Source organism: Octopus bimaculoides, chromosome 4, assembly GCF_046866305.1.
Source record: "Octopus bimaculoides isolate indiv1 chromosome 4, ASM4686630v1, whole genome shotgun sequence".
Classification (NCBI taxonomy): Eukaryota; Metazoa; Mollusca; class Cephalopoda; order Octopoda; family Octopodidae; genus Octopus; species Octopus bimaculoides.
The window spans coordinates 43,927-57,999 of NC_142931.1; the positions used below are offsets into that span (position 1 = coordinate 43,927).

At 37.2% G+C, this 14,073-nt stretch overlaps 1 protein-coding gene across 1 annotated transcript in view; it reads left to right on the top strand.

Annotated features, from left to right (window-relative positions):
- LOC149135858 (sorting nexin-14-like) overlaps window positions 1-13,863 on the top strand; it is a 53,625-nt gene extending 39,762 nt beyond the window's left edge. Inside the window, exons 5-6 of the mRNA XM_089350130.1 lie at window positions 10,127-10,218; window positions 13,286-13,863. Of these exons, the coding sequence (XP_089206256.1) occupies window positions 10,127-10,218; window positions 13,286-13,384 (191 nt within the window). The 3' untranslated portion in view covers window positions 13,385-13,863. The remainder of the gene's footprint in view (window positions 1-10,126; window positions 10,219-13,285) is intronic.
- Window positions 13,864-14,073: the final 210 nt, after the last annotated feature.

Genomic DNA, 14,073 nt, shown 5'->3' on the forward strand with positions numbered 1-14,073 from the left:
ACTCTGCATAAACTTTCTAATGTCAAACATGGTTTTTCCAAAGAACAGTTTTGCATCCATTTTGTGTGTGTTTCCTCTTTCACACTTTGATCTAACAAATGTTTTTATTCCAAGAATTTCACAAACTGTTTGAGAAAACTGCTTGGCTAAAAGGCAGCAATTGATAAATTGCCTGCAATATTGACTGGAACACACTTAATAAGGTTCCATGCGTAAAAGTGCAATGTAATAAGGAGAAGAATTTGACAACTGAATGTTCAGTTGCAGAACAATCCAGTTCCTTAACTCGTTATTGATTCTCTGATTTATTTGGAATGGTTTGTTTTAGTGTTAGTTTTTGTAATTAAATAGACTCCAGGTGGCCAGATTCAGTTGACCTTATTACCTTCTCTAGGTCTCTTGTAAAATCGATCAATGTGTATGAAAATATCTGGAGTTGTTGGCAATTGCTTGAAATAATAATGATAATAATAATAATAATAATAATCAATAAATAACAGTTATTAGTTATACTAGTTTTTCTATAAATATCAGCCAAACCATTTAATGCTGCTATCTTTAGAGACCTGAGTTGTTTTTGTTTCATTGATTACTAACAAGTTGTTAGTTTATTTAATATCTCAGACATACTGTTTAACTGTATCAATACACATTTACACACACACACACACACACACACACATGTATATATGTACACATGTATATGATATACATATGAAATGTATACACATATGTATATATACATATATACAATGTATAATATATATATATATATATATATATGATGTATGTATATGTGTGTATGTCAATATAGAACCATAGTTTGCTTGTTGTCAAGGTTATTCGTATATGTAATTTCTCTCTCTGTTTCTCTGCTGCCAGTTATCGGAATAACTGTCGACAGGTAGACATGGATTTTCACAGCTTTTTGTGTTATTTAAAAAAATTAAAAAAATTTTTTTGTTACAATTGGATATGATTCTTGCTATTTATACTCTGCCATTAAAATGTCAATGCAAGATTTCTATCACGTTAAAAGATGATAAAAGGCATAAGGTTCTGGAAGTAGATTGATAGAGTTAATAGAAAGTTTGAAATATTGGTGATAAGAAAGGGAGTATTAGAGGGCAAGGACAGAAACACAGTATGAATAGTGACAACTAGAAGGGATTCAGGTTTTTTTTTTTTTTAATTTCTTGAGTGAAATATTAGTCATAAGTTTTAGAGAATCAAGTTGGTTAGAGTAATTTTAGAGAGAGAAAGATAATCATGTGTGATCAGAGATGAAATGTTATAAAGAGGACAGATACATCATTGATCTGATTGATGGCTTCTATTAAATATAGCTAAGAATGACTATGCTTGAAGGATGTATGTTTTTCTTGATAGGAATGTTGCTTAGCTTCAGGTCAACTCAGTAATATCAAATATATGTATATTCCACCTATGGCCATCCCATGTGTTATATTTCTTGTGTATATGTAGAACAACAAAATTGTCCAGTCATAATTGGTCTGATGAAATATTTCATCAACTCAAATTCAATATAAGTATAACCGTTTGTATCTATTTCCTGATTTGTTTTACAATGTCAACAATGTCAAGCCAGTGTAGAAATCGTCCTGATGTGTTTTGTTATGTCTGTGGACAATTTATTGTGAAAGATCAAAAACGTACAATAACACCAGAGATCAAGAAGATTTATAAGCTATACTTTGACTGTCCTCTTGGAGATCAGGACAAGTTATGGGCACCACATTTTATCTGCTCAGCTTGCTCAAATGGCTTGCGTAACTCACAATGGAAGTCTGCCAGTTCCAATTCTACCAGATGATGGTATTGAAACATCAGATGACGATGCTGACTGTCACGATAGTGCTGCTGAGGAAGATTACGTGGCTGATGGCGACAGCTTTGAACCTCAGAAATGTTCCCAAGCTGAACTGAATGACCTTGTCACAGACCCGTCCCTCTCTAAAGACAAAGCAGAACTGTTGGCACCAAGACCGAAGGAGAAGTATCTGCCAGAGCACGGTGTTTGAATAACTTACTTTCAGCAGAGAAATGTAGTTTTACAAACGATTTTTTTCTGTTGAAGGCCTGCTTTGCTTTTGCAATAACATCGATGGACGTTTCGAATGTTTAGCACCAAATCATAATCCTGCAGAGTGGCATTTGTTTATTGACTCTTCAGAACGAAGTTTAAAAGCTGTACTTCTCCATAATGGTAATTTGAAGCCCTCCATTCCTATTGCACATTCCGTTCATCTTCATGAATCATATGAATCGAGATCGTTGCCAGTGCCCCTGGACTGGCTCTTGTGCGGGTGGCACATAAAATACACCATTTCGAGCGTGGTCGTTGCCAGTACCACCTGACTGGCCTTCGTGCCAGTGGCACGTAAAAGCACCCACTACACTCTCTGAGTGGTTGGCGTTAGGAAGGGCATCCAGCTGTAGAAACTCTGCCAAATCAGATTGGAGCCTGGTGTAGCCACCTGGTTTGCCAATCCTCAGTCAAATCGTCCAACCCATGCTAGCATGGAAAGCAGACGTTAAACGATGATGATGATGATGATATATATATATATATATATATACACACACACACACACACACACAAGGTATGACGGGTAAATTGTTGCCATTTAATATTTTTAATTTTGAGCATGCGCATTGTTTATTTTTGATTATGTCAACTATACAGTATAGTAGGGTCAGTTGGGCACTGTCTGTGAGAAAAACAGCACCATGACGCAACTCACTCTACCAGAAATTTGGGAGTGACATGATGTGCTGCTTGGCATTCATGCCAGAAGCTTCAATATAAACATTTGAGAGTGTTTGAGTGTCAATCTGAGAACAGTGCAGAGAATTTGGAAAGAGTTAGAGGAGTTTAATGGTGATTACAAAGGTATGGCAGCTTGGAAAACTCACTCTGATCGTTCTGATTAAAAAAGAATTCTTGAATTTGTTTGTGAGATCCAGGCCATGATTGACATGGAAGTGTCCGAGTTTCTTATCAGGCAGGTGGTGCATGAAGACATTCAGTATTCCTCATACAAGATGAGAAAGGGCCAATTTTTACTCCAAGCTATCAAAGACAAGAGGAAAGACCACACTATGAAGCTTTTGAACAAATTCAAGCATCCCCTCCAACTGAACATGCTTTGGTTTTTCTCAGACGAGAAAATTTCTGCCAGGATCAGATGGTGAACCCACAGAATAACCAATTTGGTGTTTGGAGTGATCACCAGTGATTGTGATGTTATGCCTCCATTCATCTTCCCACATGGACTTAGGCTCAACACAGAGGCCTACATCAAGTGCCTGGAGGAGGTAATGCTGCCCTGGGTCAAGAAAGTGGCTGCTGGAAGACCCTATGTCTGGCAACAGGACTCTGTACCATGTTACACAAGCAGGAGAACTCAGTCATGGCTGTCAGACAATTTCTGCGACCACATCACCCCTAACATCTTCCAAGACTGCAGTCCCCTTGATTATTATGTGTGGGGCGCATTTGACTGAGAGACCAACAAAACTCCTTGCAACACCAAAGATGAACTGAAGGCAAGGATTATGGCAGCATTCACCAACTTAAACAAGGAGACCGTCGAGAAGAGCTGCAGGAGATTCCAAAGTCGTCTGGAGACCATGGTGGAAGCCAATGGCAATTTTATTGAATAAATTTACTCTTTAGTACTTCAAGATAATTTTATGTAATTTTGGTAAAATATATCTGTTAAAATGAGATGTCAGTGTTATTTTCATTTTTGCATACTTTAGACAACAATTTATTCACTGCACCTTGTATGTGTGTGTGTGCGTGTGTGTATATATATATATGTATATCTGTGTGTGTGTGTGTGTGTATATATATATATATATATATATATGAGAGAGAGAGAGAGAGATAGATAGATAGATAGATAGCTTGATAGAGGTTAACTAAACTACTTTTCCAGTTTCCTGATAGTAATCTAATGCTTTTAGAGCTGAAAAGTTGACATTGGCGACACTCACATCTAATAGGATTATTTCCACCACACAGATATTGGACATATCATTAGAGATAAAACAATAGCCTCCATCAATAGCCGTCATATCTGTGTGTATGTATGTATGTATGTATGTATGTATGTATGTATGTATGTATGTATGAAGAGTTAACTTCATTTGTTGTTGTTTCACCAAAGAATATTGAGTGATAGTCTCTCTCTTTAATCTAATTTTCTATTTAATCATTGTTTCACTTCTTTATCTTTATGTAATTATATTGTTTTCCCCAAATATTTCACTCATTTCTATGTGTGTCAGTGGGGTTAGGGTTATAATACCAGATAGAATTCTTGAGATAAAAGGAATTCTGCTTTGATGTTAGGGGTTCAAACTTCAGCTGTGTCAGCGGGCCAGTGAAGGCCATGGTCACAGTAGCTTTGAGCCAGTGATAGGATATTCTACACCCTGGGCCTGTTGTGCAGCACCTCTTCCCCCCCCCCCCCCCCAATGTGTGTCCCCTTTTCCCAGGCTACGATATGTGTGTGTCCCTTCTTATGCTAGCCTTTACATCGTGCAGCCTCACCTTTAACATTTTCTTGCTACAAACTCCTCCTCCCATCATTCTCTTTACATTGTCTGGAAAATCATTATCAACAACAAACCTATATCATCATTATCATCATCATTATTGTCATCATCATCATCATCATCTAAAGTGGTGGGAAGATTCATTACTGGACGGGTCAAGATGCTTTGTGGCATTTCTTTCAACAATTTAAATTCTGATTTCAAGGTCAACTTTGCCTTTTATACTTTGAGGGTCGACGAAATAAAAAGTACCGGTCAAGTCCTGGGGTCAATGTAATTGACTTACACCCCTCTCCCCCAAGCTTATTAAACTTGTAGCAAGATTAGGAAAAATTATTATTATTGATAGATTTTGCTTATTCTGTGCACCATTTACGAAATTTCTCTTGTTTAGATCATTCTTTTCTATGTTAACTTCCACACACATCATCCCCCTTATGCATTGCCCTGGTGGTAAATTAAAGAATATATCATCATCATGGTCATCATCATTATTATTATTATTATTATTGTTCAGTAGTTTTATTTTTATAACATGCTTTCACTACACTACTGAGCGCAGCTCTGTGTGCCTTGGGTATGTGCTGTGGTTTGCTGTGGTGCTCTTATGGTTACTGTATTGAAAGTGTTTTGCGTAGGATGTGTGCAGTACCCAGTAGTGCAATTTTCTGTATGTTATATATATTTGTAAGTCCTGGTGTTTTTTTTTATGTATTTGTCTGAATATTTTTTTATTATACCTAAGGTATTATACCTACTATCATAGGAATTGTTTCTGTTTTTAGACTCCACATTCGAGTTACCTCTATTTCCAGGTCTTTGTATTTTATTATTATTATTATTATTATTCATTATTATTAAGACAGCAAAAGCTGGCATTATCATCAGCCTGTTGGACAAAATGCTCATTAGCTTTTCGTCCAGCCTCCAGTTCCTTCTGTTTGTCTCCTCTGTTGATATCTCATCTTTTCTACTCAGCTTCTTGTACGTTGACAATGAGTAAAAGGGAGACTATAGACAGCCACCATCTTTATCTCCATCACAGCTACTCCCATCCACCCTCACACAGTGTGGGGGGTATCCATGTATCTCCTTTGTATCAAGACACCTATGCTTGTCCCTCGATCATATTTAAGACCCTCAATATCTGGCATAAAGCTACCACTTTGCCATCTCCCAAATGCATTCCTTTTCCTTTCCTTTGTCTTTCAAGTTTCTCGGTGACCTCACTGGTGCTGGTGATAGGAAACAAATTACCCATTACGTACTGGAAAGTGGTTGGCATTAGGAAGGGCATCCAGCCGTAGAAATCGTGCCACAACAGACAGATGGAGTAGAATGCAGTCCTCAACTCATTGGATCCTTGTCAGATCATTCAACCTATGCCAACAAGGAATAACATTATCATCACCTTTAACATCTGTTTTCCATGCTGTCATGGGTTGGATGGTTTTTACCAGAGCTGGCAAGTTGGAGAGCTGCATCAGGGTCCAAATCTGATTTGGCCTCGTTTCTACAGTTGGGTGCCCTTCCTAAAGCCAACCACTTTATACACTGTATTAGGTGTTCTTAATGTGACACTGGCATGAGTGCTCTTATGTGACACTGGCACACAAGTGCTTTTTATGTGGCACCAGCACAGGGGTCTTACTGGCCAATACTCTTCATCAGGGGGAGTGGCCATAACACTTCTACTGTGGAGGGTGGGTCTTCTTGAGAACAGCAAGGTACCAGATATCTTGGTCCTTTGTCATCTCTTCTGAAAGGCTCAGAGATGTGAGGTCATCCTTCAGCACATTAAATGTGGATGATGTTATCTATACATATATATATATATATATATATATATATATATATATATATATATATTTGAGTACCTGTGAGGGGGTACCCAAAAGTAACTGGAAATGTTTTCTGTGAGACAAGCCTATTGTAGTTCAGGCTTCTGCTGCTGCTAGAAGCTACTTGATGCGACCCTCAGGCATCAGTTTGCTGACTGGCATCATCGTGTGGAGTTGTACTGTCACGTGGTGTGTCTTTGTTTTGCAGTGCTTCTCTTTTGTTCATTGATTTTTTTGTGATGGTTGAAATGAAGGAGCAGTGAACTTCCATGAAATTCTGTTTCCTGCTGGGGAAAACAGCAGCTGAAACTGTTGTCATGCTTCAAACAGTTCACAAGGACACTGCCATGAGCAAAACACAAGTTTATGAGTGGTTTCCATGCTTTAGGAATGGTCACTTGTCACTTTAAGACCAACCTTGTTCACAGTGACTGTCAACCTCTTGAATGAATGAAAACATCACAAAAATTCATGAACTGATCTTGGAGGACCAAACAGTTGATGAACTTGTTGATATGACTGGTGTGTCCTGGAGCTCCTGCCAATGAATATTGAATGAGGAATTGCAAATGAAAAGAGTTTGCAGCAAAACTTGTGCCTTGCCTGCTCATGGCAGATCAAAGCATGACTGAATGCATGTCGGGAACTGAAAGAGCAGCTGGAAGTTGATGCAGACCTTTTATTCGAAGGTCATCACTAGAAACAAAAGCTGGTTGCTATGGCTACGACCCGGAAATGAAACAGCAGTCAAGTCAACGGAAGCATTTGATGTCACCACGCCCCACAAAAAAAGAGTGCCAAGTGAAGTCCAATGTCAAGACGAAGCATCTTTTGTTTTATTGATGTGAAAGGAATTGTTCACATAGAATTTGTTCCTCCTGGTCAAACTGTTAACCAGACATTTTACTTGGCAGTTCTGAAGCATTTGTGAAATGCGGTGAAATGAAAATGCCCCAACCTGTGGCAAAGAGGAGGGTGGTGGTTTCATCACAACAATGCGCCTGCACATATCACCCTGACAGTTTTCAACTAAAAAGGGCATGACCCCCCACTTATCCACCTTGTTCCCTGTGATATATTTTATTCCCCCGAATGAAAAAAGTCCTTAACGGAAAACGTTTTACAGATGTGGAAGCGATGAAGAAAAATGACAGAAGCCTTAAACGGCATCACTTTTTGAACAGTGAAAAACGCACCTGGACCGATTCCTTCAAATGGAGAAGACTTTGAAGGCAATTAAAGTATAAAAAAAGGTAAAACTAAGTGAATGAAATAATATTGCAAAATTCCAGTTTCTTATTTCTTTATTGCCCACAAGGGGCTAAACATAGAGGGGACAAACAAGGACAGACAAACGGATTAAGTTGACCCCTAAAGGATGAAAGGCAAAGTCGACCTCGATCGAATTTGAACTCAGAACGTAAGGACAGACGAAATACCGCTAAGCATTTCGGCCGGCGTGCTAACATTTCTGCCAGCTCACCACCTTCATTCCAGTTTCTTTTGGGTACCTCCCCGTATGTTCACTGAGTTTTGTTTAGCCCCAGGTCCAACCACATTGAACAGACCTGTGATCAAAGGCATTCCAGCCATGACCCCAATTGTTTTATGTATATATATAAAGAATTATATTGAAGGGTGTGATTTTATGGAGATTTGGCTGTTATGTCTAGCAGGTCAGCAGTAACATAGCAGCACCCTTGGTTGTATTGTGATGTTTCTGCTTTTTGCTGTCCTTGTGTCAAATAAATTGTTGTTCAGTGTATTTTTATCAAATTCATTTATATTTCCTGTATCCTGTACTCACCCTCACCACCCCTAGCCATCCATGGCCACTCTTTAAAACTCTTCGAAACTGTCCCAGGTGGGTCACACCTAATTAGTTATCGTTTGTAATGCTTTGTTAATCCAATAATCACTCAATAATTCCGTCGTCTTCATATTGAATATATTCTGTGTGTGAGTTTTGTTGCTGTTGCCGCCAAATCCCTGATTTCCTGCTCTGTTTCTTCCAAAATCATCTCACTTCATCTTCTTTGCCTGTTTTTCTCTTAGTTCTATGACACAATTGACATTGGATAAATTCCAATCAAAGTAACAGACGTGTGTCTTGTTATTGTTATTTTGCTGTAAGAGAAGGACAGAAAGCCAGCCAGCTGGCCTGGTCAGCGAGCTTTGTGTGACCAGCCTGTGTAATGAGCACGGCCATTGCTGTCAACATGGCCAGGAAGGTTAGCATGGCTAAGCCTTATATTAGATAGACTGTGCCTACAACACAACTCCGCTTCCGTTTTCCTCATCTCCCATACTTACCTCTTCTGCCATCTTTGATTTATCAATGAAGGTCATCCAGGGAATTACTGAAGATTTTCATGAATATTTGGTGAGGTGGTGGCTGATTGGGTAAAGGTTTGGAGAGTTTCTGTTAAAGTTTTTTTTCCAAAAGTTATTAAAGAAGCAACTTTGATATTTTATTCTTATTGTATCTTTCTGCATGATTGTCCACCTCTCGTTGTCTCCCTCACCTGGCCACTGGCTCATTCACAAATCTGATGATGATTAATTAGGTATAAGTAAGTGAAGTGCTGTTTAATAAGATTTAAGCCTTTGGGATAGAGGAATTAAATTCTTACACATTCAATAAATTCAATAGCTTCTGAAATTCAATAAAGAATTCATTCCTGTCACTAAAAACCAAGCTTTCTCTTGGGAAATTTTCTAAAGTACCAAGGTAAAACTGAAAATCGAACTAATGGGAAAAGATAGAATTCAAAACAAAAACAAGCCAAAAAATCATTTCACAGTCTGTTTTTAAAAGTCTTCTTTAAATTCCATTTATCTTCATTAGTTAAATCTTCATGGTCTCCATAAAAATCGTTATCAGTGTGTTTAAATAGATTCCAATATGCATCTACTCTTCATGCTTCTGTGTAAACACACAGTTCTGTCGTCATTTTACAGCTACACATGCATATATCTGTGCGTGCGCGTGTGTGTGTGTGTGTGTAGATAATCCTTTAAGCAGCCAGCTTCAATTGAAAACTTAATAAACACCATGGTTTCTCAATATATTCATTTTTATTAATTACATAAAATATAATGCTTCATAGACACTGTCTTCTAGAATCAAAAATCTCTCTCTCTGTTTATGTTTATATGTGTGTGTGTGTGTGTGTGTGTGTGTGTGTGTGTGTGTGCATTTGTATATATATCTATATGTTCACAGCTAATATTTCATGCAACCCATTAATCTCCTTTCAATGAAACCTAATTCATTAATTCCTAAAACACCTTCTTCACGCAAATGAAAGAGTTTAATGAAATATGAATTTCCAAGATCTTTGAAAACTTTTCTAAAAGTTGGAAATTTCTTGAAGTCAAGTTTGAAGAAAGGAAGGCAACATGGGATGGTATTGTGACGGGTACTGTTTCACTGACCTGTGGTACATGAGTACCACATGAGTACTACAAGTCAGACTAAGGACAATTTACACCTGAATTACTCCATGTATATAATTTGATGATAGATTAGCTGGCAAAGGGAGAATTTGAACTCAGAACATAAAAACAGATGCCACTAAGTGTTCTGCCTGGCATTTTAATGATTCTGCCATCTTGCTTTGTTTGTTTTTGTTTTTCCAAACTGATGTTCTGATGGATTCTGTGTGAATGATTAAAATGTTTGATTCTCCTTTCAGGTCTGCTTGTGTTTGCAATCGGTGAGCAAAACCATCACGAAGGAACCAAGTTAATTCTTGACTTGTTGCAACTACCAAAACTCAACAAACAGGTAACATTTCTTTAAATGCTAAATGTTGTGTGCTGCAAGTTTGTTGCCTGTAAGCACGTAAACACAGTTCAGTTTTCACTTGACCCCCGGTCATCTCTTATTCAGTTTTCACTTGACCCCCGGTCATCTCTTATATTGCGTTGGAAGTGATCCTCTCTTCATTCAGTGTGTGTGGCCTTTTCAGTTGACAAGAGAGGATTCCTTGCTGAAAAATTGTTACCTTTTTATTAGATTAACACCTGTCAATGATAACCACTCACATCATTTATTGTTGCAGAGGAGAGAGGTAATTGTGTGGTGGATGAAGCAGTGACTTATTTAATGAGAATCTTATTTCATTGATGTATGAAATATTACTAACATAACTCAATTAACTCAGTCATAACTCTCTTTCCTTATGTTGTGCTTTATGTGCATCAAACCATTTCTGTGTGCGAAATTTCCCCAGTGACAAAGAAAGGCTTTGCATTCTGAGTGCATATAAATCCGAAAATATCCTCATAATTATGGTGTACGTCTCAAAGGTTATTGAAATTTGCATATTATTTCTAATCTTGAATAGTCACAAACAGTTAGCAGTGCACTAAATGTGTGTATCTGTTGCCCTGAGTTTATACACCTTGGACCTGTTCTTAACAAATGTATTCAGTTTTTGCTTGCAATTTAATTTAGGTTTTGCATACTGGTTGCAGAACATTGCACATGCTCATATGCAGGTCTTGATTGATATGTACCGGAAGAGTTGTTGGAATTTCCAAGGAATAAAAATATTTCTGGTTGAATTGATTAAAATTAATGAAGCCAGCTTAGGTAACAGGGTAACTGATTCAGTCTGAAACTGAACCATGAATTCATTCTTAATTAACTCAATGTATTTATCTTACTAAACATGTTTAATTTCTGTGAGGGGGGTCAGGATAATTCATTCTTCCCAACCGTCCATGTTTTTGTTTATTTTCACTTGAGGTTCATTTCTTTCTTGCATTATGATGTGGGACTGCTGCACAGTCCAGCAAACTAGCAGTAATATCTTAGGGGAGTTGATAGAACTACATAAGGCAAACCTTACTTGTTTCACAAATATGGGTGCTCTTCCTGTCACCAATCTTTACTTGTTTTACCAGCCAGGCTTTTCTTTCTTATTTTGTATTCCACAAGTATTCGAAAGCTCAGAGTGATTGGTCATAGTGTCATCAAGGAATGTCATCATCATCATCATCATTGTCAGGTGTAGAATATCAATATTCATGCACACACACACTCCCACACATATACACATATGTATATACTTATATATATGTGTGTGTGTATGTGTGTTGAGTGTGTAAATGTATATATGCTTATATATGTGTAGGAGGCGATGACAAGTGATGAAGACTTCTGGTGATTTGCTGTGCTTGAGAAGACATGCCAAGTGAAATTGTAGCCATGGCCAGTGCTGGTGACATGTAAAAGGCACCTCTGCCAGTGACACGTAAAAGGCACCTCTGCTAGTGATCTGTAAGAGGCACCCGTGCCACTGAAATGTGAAAAGGCACCCAGTCTACACTGTATAACGGTTGGCAGTAGGAAGGGTATCTAGTCGTAGAAACCAAGCCAAAACAGACTGGAGCCTGGTGTAGTTCACCAGCTTTCCCAGCTCTGGTCAAACCATCTAAACCATGCTAACATGGAAAATGGACATTAAATGATGACGATGATGATGATGATGATGATGATGATGATGTGTACACGCGCAACAAGCTTCCTGCAATTTTCATTTATCAAATCAGGATTATAGTAGAAGGCAATTGGCCAAGAGGCTGCGCAGAGAGATTGAACCCATAATCTCTGTGATTAGAAAGCAAATTTCTTAACCATCCAGCCATGTCTGTTGCCTATTTTTTTTTTTATCTCCAAAAGTGATTTGGTCAGCCTCCATGTTTTGTTTAATTTAATGAACAATGAGAAAACTGAGTACAGAGGACTGGCTTCTGAAGACACCATGAGAGAGCAGCAGCAGGGTAGGGGGGAGTGTTGAGGTGTTTGTTTAAGGATGTGACATAGCCATGGTCCAGCACTTCAACTTCTATCTTTAGTTTGTCCCTCTTTTTGTAGCTAATCAAAGCAAAGTTTCTAATTGGATGACCGTTGGAATCGATATGTGCCAACATCCTGGGGCTTTCTTCCCAAAATACATAAAAGAGAGAATTTCATTGGTGGAGTTTGAGGAATATAATGGAGGCTATGATCCTAGTTGTCATTGGTGTTTTTATCCCCAGGTCATCCCTCTCCCAGAAACTTAGGGTCAAAAGGTTTAAAGCATTTCAGCCATGACTGACCCTTCAGATGTCTTTGATTACATTATTCAATGTATTTCCTTTTTGTAAGACAGTAAAATGTAATTTCAAGGAGAGTTGACTGCTATTTTTAACAAGTCAATCAGCTATTAAAGCAAAATTAATAAAAGATTATGAACTGAGAATGTGGAAACTGTATTGTACAGTTAGTGGAAATGTTGTGGAAGTTTAGGAGGGAGAATGTGGGAAACTGTAGAATTGTGTAGTTAACATCAGAAGCCTAGAGAGTGTGTTTGAGAATTTGTTGGAAATAATTATTTAAATGTGTTATTCAGTGATTGTTGTTGGTGCACATGTTCGGTTTTTTATGAGAAAACAAATATTAACAGAATTAATTGGTTTTAAAAAAAATGGTCAACAAAGATATTGATATAGAAGTGGAATGATAACTTCTTTGCATCATCCAGGTACACGTGAAACGTATGATGCATGTGGGGAAAGAACTACCTTGGATTGATACAGATGCAAATGAATGAAGTAGAATCGAAAATGCTGAACTATAAAAGTAATTCATTTATAAACCTAATTGGTATCAGTGCAGAAAAGTGCTTATCAGATTACTAATAACAATGACGATGGTGGTGGTGGTAGTGGTGGTGGTGGCAGTGGTGGTGGCATTTAAGATCTACAAATAGATATTTAAAAAAAAAAAAACTATACCTTCTTCATCATTTTTAAGATAACTGATGTATATCTTTTCTTTCTTTTTCGTTTCTTTTTCCTTTCAGTTAAGTTATGTCTTGCTTGACATCATCATTGTGGAGTTGTTTCCTGAACTGAAAGAAAATTACAGCCCAGATGTTCGACTTAACAATTCTAATGGTTAATCTATTTCGAAAATAAGACTTTAGAACTTTCCTTTGTTTGTGATGCCATCAGTTGAATGTAAACAATACAGTATTATTGCTGTGTTGGATGTTGTTCTATTCCCGGAGGATAAGATATGACTTACTAACAAACAATACAGTTGAACATTCCCACAGTTTTAAGAAATAAATTGCAAAGCAACAAGCAACAAACAACAACAATAAAGAAAAGACGAAAGACAATAAAGCAGCCACAGATGCAAATAATAGAAGACAATACAAAAGGCATTAAATGAAATATTTGAATTCCTTTGAAATCAGATAAATAAACTAAAATCAGATAAATAAACTATCTTTGATGTTAGTACATGTTAAATATTTTCTCAGTTTTAATTCAATAGACAAATATGAACGAAAACAAACAAACATTTTATTGTTTAGACTTTCATTTCTATAAAAATGTTGTCTGTTTCTCCCACTGTATAAAGATATATATCATATTTATTGGTGTCACCACTTCTTCTTCGTCTTCTTCTTCTATGTTAAATATATATGCATTAATATTTATGTATTCACAGATATAATAATATGTAACAATATATACCCAGCTATTTTTACTGACTTACACTAATTGCTTGTTAATCTATCATAAAACAAGAAAAACTTTAGATTCCATATCAGAGTTAGATGAAAAATTCCAGGTGTGGAAG